The following is a 15117-nucleotide window of genomic DNA, read 5'->3' as shown; positions in this document are numbered from 1 at the left end:
GGCCCTGCCTCCTAAACCTTTCAAACAGTTCTGCTCCCTGGGGACCAAGCATTCCAATAACAGGAGCCTGTAGGAGCCATTCTCCTTCAAACCACGCAGTGGGAAAGGCTTGGCAGCTGAGGCTCAGTCCTTAGCAGTGGAGCTCACCACACAGTTACATCTCAGTGGGTCAAGAAACAGAGAGAGCTCAGGGGAGGAGCCAGGTGTCCCACATCCTCCATCTAGGCTCCATCTCCTAAAATTTCTGAGACTCCCCCAAAACAGTGCCACCAGCTGAGGAATAAGTGTTCAAATAAACACGTGAGCTTACGGGAGATGGTTTTCCTTCACAGCATGAGAAGACATTATACTATCTTCCAGTCCCAAGCCCTTTATGAAGCCTTCTCGGATCCACCCCACAAAGTCCCAACCTTCAGTAACCTTTGTAGAAGGGGAGAAGAATTTCTCCTCTCTTATGTTCCTAACTCTCCCATCCCCCAGAAAGGAAAGGCATCACTTTAGTCCTTTCTTCTCTCCTCCCTCCCTCCGTCCCTCCCTCACTCCTTTCTTCCTTCACTTCAACAGTAACTATTTATTGGGCATACTGTGTTGTGTCATGGATGTGCAGACCGTGGTCTAGTAGAAAAAGTTAGCAATTGCAAGATCTTCAGAAATGAAGCATAATGTTCATTGGGATTTCTTGGAATAGTTACCAGGTAGTCAAGATATAAGTAATTGTTAAACTACTTAGCTTTAATCCCTTCATAAATGAAACTGATATCTTTTGGTCAAAGAATGCTTTTTAAAAACTGCCCAAATTGGTTAAGACACACCCAGAAAGTTTGGGAATCATTGACTTAGGGCTTTTATAACTCCTGTATGTCTCTCCTAGCTTTGGATCTTTGGGGTCTTTTTGGTTTCTAAGCCTTGGGGTCTTCTAAGCTCAAGGACTGATTCTGAGCTAAAGTATGAGTATGGGCTGACAGTAATGTTACATGGAACCTATGTAACAGGAAGAAGGGAGAGGTTGTACATATTCGTGTATGTACAGGTGCGCATTCATGTGGGGGGCAGAGATCAACCTCTGAATCCATTTCTCAACTGCAGTACAACATATCTGTAGCTAGGTAATTTGTTTAAAATAAAAAGTCACTGCAAGTTAAGGCTTCAAAAGCCATGAACTGAGCTGATGACTCCTGATGGGAGGAATTCATGGCTAGGGAGCAGGGAGCGGCCCCTGCTGTTCTTTCCAGAACCAACCAGAGTTACAAAAGAAGGGCATTAACCCCTGCCTACAGAATCTGAAGGAACAGTCCCGCAGAGTCTCATCTCCAGATGCTAACCTTTGGTTCACGGATCACATGTCCACCATAACCCTTTCAGGGCATCTCCTCTAGTGACCCAATCATCCCCTCCTAGGCTGCACATCTCATATACCTTCCTAGTAGCATAATGAGGACCAGGCTGCCCACCTATGAGCCATGGGAGGACAGCATCAAAATATGTGAGCTTTGCCTTTTGAGCCTAGATACGCAGTGGTGCTGGCCACTTCCAGTGGCTCCTCTGCTCCTCTGCAGATGGCCTGGGGGGATCCACACCAGTTCAACAAGCCCCATCCCACAGCACAGAGCTCCTTAGTTCTGCTGGGGTCCCACTGAAGCGCTCAGCAACCGTGGGGATGGCCAAGCAGCACACCTTGTTCTCTGCATAGTCTTTTCTCTCCCACTTCCAGAGCCATCTTGTCCAAGTACCTGTTTGGTACACAGCCCTCTTTGTCCCAGCACACACTGGGAGGTGATAACTTTGTCTCCTCTGCTCAGCTCCGAGATAGGAGGGACCCACTTTTCATCTCCTTGAGTGAGCATATTCATATTCTATTTCCAGTGACGTGCAAAGAAATATTACCAGCAGGTGACTGCTTTGGGCTCATAGGATGGAGACCTTTATCTTTTTCCAGATTTTCTTTTCTGTTGTAGCCCTTGTTCGATCATATATGTGTAATATATTTCCAACTACAGAAGTGCACCTTTTGAAAGGTGGATCAAAGTGGTTACAAAATTCCATTCCCTTGATCACTTAAAAGCAGCTTTCCCTGAGTGGTGCTTTAAGGAAAAGACAGGAGGATATAAGATGCTTTGGAACGAGCCGTGGAAAAAGAAAGCTCACGTTGAGCTGCAAGATAGCCCTGTCAGCAGAGGGCTTGCTTTGCAAGCATGAGGATCTGAGTTCAATCCCCGGAACACACATTAAAAAAATAATAATAAATAAGTGAAGTATGGTAGTGCCTGTTTGTGACCTCAGCACCGGGAAGATCTAGAGACAGACAGATCCCTGGAACTCTGGCCAGCCAGCTCAACCTACCTGGTGAGTTCCAGAGGAAAAGACTCCTTCTCAAAATAACAAGGTTGAGGAAGGATATCTGAAGCTGTCTTCTAGTCTCTGTGTACCTCCACACTGATGAACACATGCATGTATACACAGAGAGACACAGACAAACCCAAAAATACTCATACGCACATACATGCACACACACACATGCACACATGCATGCACAAACAGACTCACGCTGAAACTGTAGCCTCTACATAATAGTATCTGCAAGATGGGACCTTTGAGAGGTTTGCTTGAGTGTAGAAGGATAGGACCCTCCTACTGAGTTTAGTATTCCTTTAAGAGGAGCCACTGGCGAGCCTGTTCCCACTCTCTTCCTGTGAGAACCCAGCAAGAAGGCAAGGAACTGCAAGCCTCACCAGAACCAGCCATGCCAGCCCTGTTTTGGACCATAATAAGCAAGGTTCTGTTATGGCAACTGGAACAGAGGGGGACCAGAGGTGTCTGCAGTGTAAGATTGAAGTCACTGGAGAACCCCTGGGTGGTAGGCACAGCTGCCCCTCCCCCAGGGAAAACATGGAAGGATGTCGTTTTGCTTGTGTTGCAGGAACGGCTGCGATTCCTCTAGACATCCTAAATGAACTGGATCATGTTTGACCCAAAGTTGCTTTTTTTTTTTTTTAAACTGTTGTTTGCCACACACAAAGAAGGGCCCACACCCGCTGCCAGACTTGGCCATTTGCCCTTTTAACCTCCTTCTGACTATAATTTTATATCCTCACCTCTTTTGTCTTTTTCTTTCCGTCCTACTTGTTCTTAAATCTTTATTATGGAAGTTCTCAAGCACGCACAGAAGAGGAGAAAATAATCAGTCTTCAGCTTCCACCAGAATCCTTTCATGGTCAATTTTGCTTCACAGACACACCCTCATTTCCTCTCAAACAGTAGATACTTTTCCATTTTTAAAACCCAAGATCTGATTCTCATACAATTTCTCCTTCTAAAGTATGCGATTCACTGGAGTTTCTTTGTTCTTGGTGTTTACTCAACGGGGAGCCGTGAGCACCCTGGAACTCTATCTTCATGCTCCTCCCCCATCAGAAGTCACTACCAACCCCCCCACACACACACCCATCGCCTCTGTCCTGGCAGCCATCCTTCCTCTTTCTGTGTCTATGGATCTCTGGATTGTTTCAAAGCAAATCCCAGATAGCATGTCATTTTATCCAGAAATAGCTCAGAATGTATTTTTAACACATAAAGGCTCCTTTTTGCTATAGCATCGCCGAATGCCACTATTACACCTAAAACCTAATAATCCACAATCTTAACATACAGTCAGTGTTCAAAAGCTCCCCCTTTCATTTGGATCTTTTGTTTGGCCAGTTTTGTTATTGTTGTTGTTTTAAATAAGAATCTTGCTATGTAACCCTAACTGACCTGGTACTGACTGTGCAGCCCAGTTTGGCCTTAATTCTTCCTCGGACTTCTAAGTACTGGGATGACAGGCATGCACCACCATGTTTGTAGCCCCCTTGTTCTGGCTGTAGCCAAACAAAGACTGAATTCTCACAGGTAGCATGACTACAACAGCCCCTCTTCCTCTGTTCTTACTGGGTTTTTTTTTTCTATGTCATTTAGTTATTGGATGGAAAACGGGTACTTTTTCTATAGCATTTCCTACATTCCAGGTTTAGCTGGTAGCATCCCATGAAGATGTCACTGTCTTCCCTGGGAGCTGGGCAGGTAGATCCTGAGATGCCATGCAAGTCAGGTTCTGAGATGAAAAGAGTACACTCCTTGATTGGGTAAGGACATTATCCCGCATCGTCCCTGAGACACAGCCCTGTCTGAGGAGTTCTCTCTCTTGTTAAGCTGACCTGTAAGTTCAGGTTTTGTCTTCATGCCCCATACCGTAGGACATTTCCAGAAATCCTTCCTGAACAGTCTGGGCATCTACCACTGTTGCCCTGGTGCACTGTTGCTAGGCTTTGCCAAGGGATGCTCTCCTTGGTCCTCACCCCTCCATGTAGTATCAGAAAAGAAGATTTCTTCATTCTCTTACGAGCCCAGTTTTCAGAACAATGATGTGCCTTAGTTAACTCCAAAGGTGACCATCACTTATTTTTAAGTCATGGATTTTTAACAATTTGATGTATTTAAATCTGTTGAATTTGTTATTTTTTTTTTGGCACTCAAATGATCCATCTTTGGTTTCTAGAAATTATTCAGGAAGACTCGTGATCTTGATTTGACTGCTTCTCTCTGCTTGCCATGATGAGATGCTTCCAGCTCACCACATATTTTTACCTAAATCCTGGGGTCAGCCATGGCTCCTTTCAAGATAACAACATTTTTCTAAGGACCATAATCAAAATGCTAAGCATGTTTGTTGCTATTTTGCTGGCCACTTCTTCTAGGTCTTTTCGAGGGCATAGAAAAAAGTAGAACATAAATCTACACTGACATTTTCAATTCAAATTTTAGATAAGAGAGATTTAATTTAATTTCTATGATTTTCAAATTGTATTTCTTTTTCACTTAGGGCTAGGGATATAACTGGGTGGTGTAGCACTTGGCAGACATGGGAGCAGGAAAAGAAGGAGGAAGGAGGGGGGAGAGGAAAAGAGGGAGGGATAGCAGGAGGTAGTGAGGGGAAGGGAGGATCTCGACTCCTAATAATGCTGACATTATTGTTATCTTGGAGCTTTTCAAATAGCATTTCCATTATCATTCCCACAATGTAGTCATTAAATATCCATCTGTATACATACACAGATTCCTTATTCATTTTTTAAGAATGTGTTACATACCTTCCACCAAGGACATACAGTTTCTGCTCTGTTAAATTGCTGTTGTTCAAGTTAAACAAATATCTATGAACCATGTCCTTGTGCCAATTATTGATTAGGCAGCAAGGCAGATGGCATTTTCTTCTTTAACGTCCTCCAAATGTAAGCTGCCTCTAGATCATTTTAGTGCCTTAAAACATCTCAGACTCCATGGACCCCAGAATCACTCAGCATATTCTGGATGTAGCTCTGTGCCCCTCCCCCCATCGGGAATGCATCTGTACAAACAAGTGTTCAGTTCCTAGCCTGCATGGCTCACCACACACACACACACACACACACACACACACACTTCGCTCAGACCTCTGTTCAAACTTGACTTCATCCATCATCTGGGTGGTTCCTCTTCTCACCCAGCATCCCTCATCCACCGCACCCTGCTTTATCTTACTCCACAACATCCTCTCCCCGTTTTCTATCATGCCACTAACAGTTTGTTGGCTTAAACAACTGTGTGTCAGCCTTCTGTTACTATCAAAAAAAAAAATTCTGAGATAATCAATTTTAAAAGAGCAAAGGCCATTCTGCCTCACAATTGTGTATGTTTCAGGCCTTGGCTGTTTGGGCTTGTAGTGAAGCAGTGCATTGTGGTAGGAGGATGCGAGAGAAAGCTACTCACCTGGTGGTAACTGGGAAACACACAGGGAAATAAAGGAGCTGGGATTCCAATATCCTTTCCAGGACACACCACAGTGACCTAAAGTCCTCCCACTAGGCCACGCCATAAAGGTCCTACCACCTCCCAATAGCACCCTAGGCTGAGGAGGAAACCTTTAACACAGGGATCTTTGGTGAAATTTGTGATTCAGTTGATGGCTATAAACACCTGTAACCATTCAGGGAGAACAATAGGGAGTTAATTAATTGTTTAATGACTAAATTAACACACACACACACACACACACACACACACACACATATATAGTATTTGCAAGAACCCATGAGGGATTGGTTCTGTCGCGAAAGACACCAAATTCTTAGTTCCTCACATTCTTCATCATGATGGTTAATGCTGTCAACTTGACAGAGTCTAGGGTCGCAGGAAGATGGACATCTGGGCATGGCTGGGTGGGCTATTTCCATTAAGTTTATTGATGTGGGAAGCCCTATCTTAATGGTGGGTGGAGAATGACAAAAAAAGGTTTTATGTATTTAGTAGGAACAGAATTTTTGGCCAAATATTTTCAAGCTACAGTTGGGTAAAATTAGGACTCAAAACCCTTAGCTTAGAGGGTATAACAGTGTTTATGACAACAGGTACTGGGATGGAGTATGGGTGTACAAGAGAGGCAGGAGCCTGGCTGTTCTTATCTATGGGACATGATACCTGTTAACTGCCTTGCTTCTACTAATGCTTCTACTAACACAGTATTTGTCCTGCTGAGATCCATATGGAGCTACCTGCCTCTAGATAATTCTTCCAGGTCATTGTCATACATGAAATCCTGAAAGTCCACATCTCTCCTTGGACTTGGATGACTGACTATTCCAGTTCCAGAGGGAAGTTTTGCATTTTCCCAGTCAGTGTTTAGCTCCTGTGTTCTCATCCGTCTTCCCAACGTTAATCGTTGCTCTTCGCTCTACGTCACTCTTGACCTTGGTGGACCTGTCTCGGACGGGCTTTCAGCTGCTCCTTAAGTTACTTCTCTGAACTTTGCTTTTCTTAATTCTTATCTGAGATAGTAACTGCGTTGTAAGAAGTTTATGATTTTAAATTAAATTATAATAATTGTCCAAGGACTTCCCTAGCATAATGCCTACCACATTCTAGGGGCTCAACAGAAGTTGGTTTACTTTAATTGGATAGTTGCTGAGGGGTTTTGCTGGCGTAGAACCATAAGTAAACACTTCATTTCCTACCATCATTCCTCCATTTGTAAGCTTACCTCCCCCACACTTATCCAAATCCCATTTCACCTCTTTGCTGTGTAGAATCATGAAAGCTGAGGCTCATTGCAGAGGTCCAAGATCACAGTAAATGTTATTTAAATATGTATAAGTATTTGTTGGTCTTTTCTTGTTGCTCTAGCTTCTCAGTTACGGACTAGGGAGTAGGGATCTCAGGTCACATGGGGACTGGCTATAAACTTTCTAGTCTCACCCCTACAAAAATATGTTTACATATTAAAATAGCATCTACTGTGTTCTTCGACCACTGTAGCCTCATGTCAGCCAGCTAAGTCTGAGACTGAGGGTGCAAACACACGCGCTTGTGGGGAGGACACTTCCTATTCAAAACACTGCAAAAGCAAATGGCCAAATCAAACTCCTGAGGATTGGATGGCGATTAGACTTACTCATTCATATGACCACATAATTAAAAAGTAAAATGAGTCAAATGGAGGAAGCATCTCTAAAAACTGACAATGAAGTGACTCAACAATATATCACATGGTGGCTTACACGCAGGGTTATTTCAAGTAGCCATGGGAATCACTGCTTTTCTAGGGTTTTGTTTTTTCAGCCTGTAAACCTCAGCACCACAATCCGTCTCCGTCATCATCCTCACATAGATGAAGAGCAGACACAGGCAGAGGTCAAGACCACCCACTTGGACCATTCATTCATTCTTGGGCCAACACATAGTGAAACAAGGTAGAGGCTCTTGAAGAAGAAGTAGAGCTGCCAGGACCATCACAAGCCCCAGACTCGTTGGAGATATCTGAGCGCGTGATGAACAGTCCTTTGGGGATGGAGATCATCCTCCTGTCCTGTGCTGGAGTTTCAGGTCTTCAGACTTCCTGCTGGAAGAGTCTGACTGGAATCCTGGCCCTTCTGCAGTTCCTCTTGGTCTCTTTGGATGCTTTCCTTCCTAGTTTCTCCTCAAGACGGCGTGTGTGTGTGTGCACATGCTCACATGCACACACGTGTGCACATGTATATGCATATACACAAGCACATGAGAGAAGAAAGGCACTTTTACAGGCACTCAGGGACAGGCAGGGGAAACCCTGAGCATGAATGTGCTGGAGACGGTGTGCAGGAGAGACAGAGGGGTCATAGAAGACAGAGAGCAGGGGGAGCCTAGCCATGAGAGAGGGAAAGGCAAGCTGAAGATGAAAGAGAGAACTGGGTGAAAGGAGCAACCGTAAGAAACAAATTAGACAAGAAGATGGAGCATGATAACAGAGGGAGAGAAAGATGTTCAGAGGGGAGGAAAGATGGGGTGAGGAAGGAAGACATGAGGAGGCAGAGAGAGGCAGGGAGGGGAGACAAGAGCAGGGGTGCAGGCGAGAGGGGGAGGGGAGACTGCATCTCTGCTGTTGTTCTCGGGCCCCACACTCTGCGCAGCACATGGGTCCCCTTGCATCACAGTTCATTTGGGCCTTCCTGTTTTTATCACATCTTTGGGAACCCTCGGAGACTTTTCCAGCCAGTGAATCGGGCAGAGTAAAAAGTTTCCCTGTTCGGGGCCCAGCTCTACCTCCCACAGCTGTGCTTCTCATGGCCCTCAACACCCTCCGTCCCCAGCCTAAGGACCATCCCAGAGTCCTCTCCAGGATCCCTGATTCCATTTCGTCCCCAGGAATGTCTAACAGAAGCTATAACCCTCTAACAGGGTCGATCCAGCCTAGACATCCGAAAAACTTCATTTTATAAAAAGACATACTTGTACAGTGTGGGTCTGGGGAGATGGGTCCATGGTTAAGGCCTCACCATGAGGACTAGAGTTCAGATCCCCAGAACCCCTGTAAGTGGTGGGTGAGCGTGGCAGCCTGCCTGTAATTCCATCAAGGAGCTCCTCCTTGAAGGCAGAGATGGGAAAGCCCTGAGAAAGTTGGCTAGCAAGACTAGCTGTGTGGGTGAGCTCTGGCTTGATTGAGAGACTTCTGTGAATAATGTGGACCATGACTGAGGATGCTTCATAGCACCAACTGTGGATACACACACAGCCCTGATGGGAAAAATGTACACCCCCCAAAGCACACTTTCTTTCGTTCTGTGACTCACGGGTGTCTTCCACTGCCATGATACTCTCCCAAATCTAAGTTCTATCTCCCTCCAGCTTCTTACATTCCTTCCAGAAAACACCTTTTAACACCTACACTGCGCCACGCATGAATATTATGACTTTGAACAAAAATCATTGTCCATCCCCGAGAAGCTCAGCATCTAAAGGGAGGTAGGCACAGAAGACCCAGGGCAGGGCCAGGATTTTTATTTTTTGAAACCCCAGCATTGTACAGTCTAGGGAACCCTCTGTAACAAAAAGAAAGGAAGAGAAAAAAGAAAAGAAATAAAAAGAAAAGCAAAGCAAAGAAAAGAAAGATCAGCCTGTTGCTAGGGACATTTGACTCTTTTGAAAGAACCCAGAAAGAGTTATGCCAGCTCTGGAGGGGGCAGAATGAGTGACACTCCCCCCTCCCCAACTATTCAGACAGGAAGGTGGGCTGACGCACTGGCTCACTGTTGAAGCTATAATTATCGATACTTTCCCTTTTGGTTCTCTTTTGTCCCCACTATGAACAAAATCCCAGGTGCACTTTAAGGTTTAGATTGTGATTGAGATAATGTCTAATTGTCAAAACAAACTAGAAGTTTCTGTTTCCCCTATGGAACTGGGTAGAAAGAAACCCAGGGTTGGTATGGAGCCTCCCTGGTTTCTAGGGGCCGGTTTCCTTCCACCATGTGAATCATCCACTTGTTATCCATGAAGCCAATGGTGGGCCACATCCCAGCCAGCAGGAAAAGTACAAGAGCGAGGGGAAGGCCAGCCCTGGCCTACAGTTCACACCCCCCTTCTTTGATGACACAAAAGCACCAAGATGTTGTCACATGGACACACTAAGGTGCTGGAGAAAGGGCAAGTGTGGTGTTTATTCTGATGGCCACGTGTCTTCGGGTCAGAAGAGAAAGGGTGCTGTGGACAACAGACCACTCCAAGGCAGCCAACGATGTATGCCTCCTGTGTGGTCTGGGAAGCCACGGGACAGAAGCTCTATTCTTTCCAAAGGCACTGGTGACGGAAGCATGGCTGTGCTTTACAGGTCCTCCCTGTAAGCTCTCTCCTGGGATCTTTCATTCTGATAACTTTGAATCAATGCACCTGAATCCACGCGTTGAGTAAGGATGAAGTCCTAGTACCATCCGAAGGGCACTGGAGGGAGACAAGGCACTGTCGACTGTAAGGGAGGCACCAGAAAGGAAAGAACAGTGGTGTGTAAACCAAACTTCAAAGCTTTTCCTAGTTCATGCTACCCAGAGCAGGACGCAGCTCAAGAGAACTCTGTGGATCACCATTGAGGCAGATGGGGTGGTTTATGTTGCTTATCAACTCAGCAGGATCTAGAATTACCTTGGAGATAAACCTCTGGGTGTGGCTATGAGGGATTATCTCGATGAGGTTCATTGAGCTTCAGTTTATCCATCCATTTATCCTAACTGCCAGGCTGGATAAAAAGGAGAAAGCAAGGTGAATAACGGCATTCAGAACTCTGCTTCCTGGCTGTAGAGGGAATGTGCTTTGGCTGCCTCATGCTTCTTCCACAATGACTTCCCAGCCAGGATGGACTCTTCCCTCAAACTGTGAGCCAAAATAAGCCTACCCTTCCTTCTTCAGGTTGCTTCTGTTGGTTTTTTACATAGCAGTGCTCCAAGTAACTAATACAGAGGCCGAATCAACATTGGTGTGATGGAAGAGAATTAGACCTGAAGACAATGGCTTGAGAGAAGACCACAAAGACCCAGAGTCATCCGGTAGAGAGTGGCAAGAACCCAAAGTGCCAAGTAGCAGGTGGCAGATCCTTTTTGGATTTGCCCCATCATGATAAATGTACCAAACATGAGATTGAAACTAAATGACAGCTTCTTTAATGGAAATCAAAGCAACAGCCCCTTAACCAAGTTCATTGCTCTCTCCTGCAAGATTCTGAAGGTACAAAGTACTGAGGGAGTTTACAACACTGGGGACCCAGGTTCCCTCCATGTTATCACTCCACCACTCTCAGCACCTGACTTCTGTGACTGCTGCTGCTCAAGTTATCATACCTATATCACAGCCATAAGGAAGAAGGGAAGAGGAAAGGAAGGACTCTCCACCTTCAGGTGGTATAGGAGTTCCTTCTGTTTGTGTGTTGCTTCCATTGGTTAATGAATAAAGAAACTGCCTTGGCCTAGTTGATAGGGTGGAACTTAAGGTAGGCGGAGAAAACAAAACTGAATGCTGGGAGGAAGAAGGGCAGAGTCAGAGAAGCCATGGATCCTCCAACCAGAGATGGACACTGGTTAGAATCTCTGGTAAGCCACTGCCACGTGGCGATACAAAGATTAATGGAGATGAGTTAAACTAATATGTAAGAGTTAGCCATTAAGAAGTTAGAGCTTATGGCCAAACAGTGTTTTAATTAATACAGTTTCGCTGTGGCTATTTCAGGTGTAAGGTAGCCGGGGGGGGGGGGGGGGGGCGGAACAAACAAGGGGCCCTCTCCATACAACATTCAGGGACCACTAAGAGGTGACTCACACCACAGCTACTTGATTTTCATTGGCTAGAACTTAAAGAGTTCACCACATCCACTTGGAAAGGATACTAGAAGGAAAGCATCTGTTTCTTGGAGACCAGATGCTCAGCTTAAACTGAAGGGTCCTATTGCTAAAAGGAGTAGGGACAGCCAGACATCAGAGCCTCGGGAGACCTAAGACAAAGGAACAAGGTACACTTCTGCCTCTGTTACAGCTGGAAAGAGAAGGGGAGGCTGTGAGCTGGAAAGTGGGTTGTACGTAGGGACATCTTCCTGGCTGACCTTGTTTTCTCTGCAACATGTGCCTGAGCTTCATTACTGGAAGGCTGTGCTCTTCAAGGGTGAAGAGGAAAGAAGGCTTGCCAAGGCTTGCTTATTTAGAATCCCTCATGGAGAAAAGAAAGTCTGTACCTGCAAAGGCCTGAGCTGGTTAGTAACAGAGCTGGGCCTTTGGGTCAGGATTTAATTGTAGGCACTGCGCTCAGATGCACTGACTTTGGATAAAGACAACTCAGTCTGCACATCTGTAGAAAGACCATATGTGTAGCTGGCGTGCCTTGCCCCTGCAGGTGCCTTTGTCCACTTGTTACAAATGTGAATGGACGATACCGGACGATACCGTAGAAGCGATGGTGTTTTCAGAGCAGAGATGCAAAGAGCAGGGAGCATGGGAAAGAAGAAGCATGTACCCCTGAGGGTCATTCCACTCTTCCCCTGTTCCATCCAGACTGCCATTGCGCTCAGCGCTCTGGGGCTTCTACCTGCCTCTGGTCCAGCGTTACAGTGTTCCACTGACAATGTGAAGAAGCCAGGAAGACCAGTCTAGACAAATAGCGCCCTGTGGCCACCTGGAAGGGGCACTCCACCCTGTTTTTCCCAGACTCTTAAGATTCAGCTTCTGCAGTGTCTTGATGCCACAGAACCTTGACCTTGTACCTTGCCCTTGGTCTTGGGAGCTCTCTTGAGACTTTTTTTCTTACCTCAAGACACCACTCTGTGGTCCTGGCCTCAACCCAGTAAACAGGGCAAGTGTCTCCCACGAGCTTCTGAACTACAAAGCCAACCTGTCCACTGCATGTACATATCCAAACACACACTCGTACACACTACTCTGTACACACCAGGTATAAACACAGTTAAATACCAATGAATGTACAAAAACATACCATACATGTAGCATCCACTAAATACATGCAAACACAGCACATGCATGCACACAGGCACACACACACCATGTTTTTCTAACTGGTTTCTCTGTCGCCTACCACACTCCCCCCTTCAACCCCTTACACAACTGAGTGATTGTTCTGAAAACACAAATTAAGGCACTTGCTCCATTAAATACCGATCTCTTTCTGTGGCATCTGGACCTTCTGCCTGAAACCTGTGCATCTGATCAAAGCTAGCAGGACCTGTTCCCTAGGATGCCACCCAACCATTGTGCCCACTTTCCTATCCCCAGCAACCAGGTGATCAGCTATTCTTCCCTAGAGGCCCTAATGTTCCCTATGACCCCACCCTCCACATCGCCAGCCAGCCACACATTCGGAATGTATATTCATGGTAGTGTATGCCTTTAATCCAGCACAGCACTCAGGAGGCAGAGACAGGAGGATCTCCACAAATTTGGAGTCAACCTAATCAACATAGGGAACATTTGGACTACAATAGAGAGACCCTTTGTCCAAACAAAATAAAAGTATTAATCATTCTGAACCTCTTCAGAGCTCACCTGTTCTCCCAAGAGCCCCTGCCTTCCCAGCTGGAACCGGCCCCTTCCTTTTCTGTTCCTTGGGAAAGCAGGTAGTGGGATTGTTCACCTCCTGCGTCTATGTCCCTGCAAGTCAGGTGACCTTCTCTTTGATGGAGCACCTTGTCCTGGTCTGGGCAGCCACACTCACATGTCCCCCTTACCCCACAGATCAAAGTAGAAAACCAGCATGACTACCAGGACATCACTAGTGTGGTGGCCATGGCCAAAACCTATGCCACCACTGAAGCCTTTATCGACTCCAAGTATGACATCCGCATACAGAAGATTGGATCCAACTACAAGGCATACATGTGAGTCAGTGGGCAGGGACTGGGAGGAAGGTGGGAGTGGCCTGCTTCTACCATGATGCTGTGTTTGTTTGTCCTTTGCTTCTGTTGCAACTTAGCCTGATAGACCTCTCTATAAAGGTGTGGGGGGGGGGTGGGTGTGTGTGTGTGTGTGTGTAGATTTGTGCAAATCAAGGAGTCCTTGCTGAAGGGTTGGAATTCTCTTCGGTATGAAGCTGCATGGCCTGGTGTGAATGGGAAAGCAATCTGTTATTTTCTGGAACCTACAAGACTCATTAGGAAGTCACGCCAAATTCTCTGGTTGCAAGCAACAAAAACTGCTTCTGAATCCTACATGTTTTGTTTTTAAGGAAATTCACTAGAAAATCATGGGTAATTGGAAAGTTTAAAAAAACAAACCAAAATCCTGCTAAATTTATGATTTCGAAAGCACTGGGATTCAGGGCAGCCCCATGTACATAGCAGTGTGTGTGGTTGATGCTCACGGGGCCGATGGATGAAGAATTCACTAGAGTCTTTTTGAAGCACTTATCTCAGAGTGTGATCTGTCGCTTCCATTTTGGTTGGAGGCAGAAAACCACTATGGCAAATCCAAGCAGGAAGGCAGGATCAGGGCCAGGCAGAAGTGGAGGTGCTGCCTCTAAAGGAAGAGCTATGAATGCCAGGTGACAAAGGCAGCCCCCTGCATTTGCTTCAAGGTGAGTGGGCAACTGAAGAGCTAACCTGGGACTGAAGCCCTCCGTTTCAGTGGGACTCTAGAGCAGGAGGAAAGGCTGTCTCTTGAAAAGGTCTTACCTGTGTCTGGGTCTCTGTGCCCCTCACTTTGGAATGTTGTTCCTGGTTCCACTTCAGACAGGGAGACCCAACAGTCAGCTCTATGCAGCACGGACTGTGAGCATAGCTCCATATCAGGAAACTGCAGTGATCAGCCATGGACAGTTGGACAGTCTGTCTATCCATGTGCTGTCTATCTGTGCAGCATAGCTTTTGCCTGAGAATCCTGTGGGCAAGCCAAGCTGTCACCTGCTTCTGTTAAGATGTCAAGTCAATCAAAGCTGTGCCTATTCGCGAATGCATTGTCTGCCATGACCTTTTGCTACCTGGATTGCCCATTGGAAAAACATATCTTTGTATAAAAGAGCCAGGTAGAGACCAGGGGGATAGGTCGTAAAGACCTGAATACGATTCCCAGCGTCCATCTAAAAAGATGTGATGGTGCATGATTATAATCCTAGCCTCGGGAGGATCCCTGTGGCTCACTACCCAGATAGTCTAACATAGTTAGCAAGCCCCAGGTCACAGTGAGAGACTCTGTCTCAAAAACCAAGGTCAATGGTTCCTGATGAACAACACCAAGATTGACGTCTGGTTTTCATGCTCACTCACGTGTGTGTGTATATGTGTGTGTGTGTGTGTGTGTGTGTGTGTGTGTG

At 46.0% G+C, this 15117-nt stretch overlaps 1 protein-coding gene across 2 annotated transcripts in view; it reads left to right on the top strand.

Annotated features, from left to right (window-relative positions):
* Syn3 (synapsin III) overlaps positions 1–15117 on the top strand; it is a 391824-nt gene that overhangs the window by 348932 nt on the left and 27775 nt on the right. For both annotated transcript variants that reach the window (XR_003377952.1, XM_026784484.1), the window contains exon 8: positions 13545–13687. Coding sequence is in view for 1 of the 2 variants with exons in the window: in XM_026784484.1 (XP_026640285.1) it covers positions 13545–13687 (143 nt within the window). In the remaining variant the exon portion in view is untranslated. The remainder of the gene's footprint in view (positions 1–13544; positions 13688–15117) is intronic.

The sequence above is a fragment of the Microtus ochrogaster genome, chromosome 24 (assembly GCF_000317375.1).
Source record: "Microtus ochrogaster isolate Prairie Vole_2 chromosome 24, MicOch1.0, whole genome shotgun sequence".
NCBI classification, from domain to species: domain Eukaryota; kingdom Metazoa; phylum Chordata; class Mammalia; order Rodentia; family Cricetidae; genus Microtus; species Microtus ochrogaster.
The sequence above is the reverse complement of the archived record's forward strand: the minus strand, read 5'-3'. Positions and strand labels throughout refer to the sequence as shown.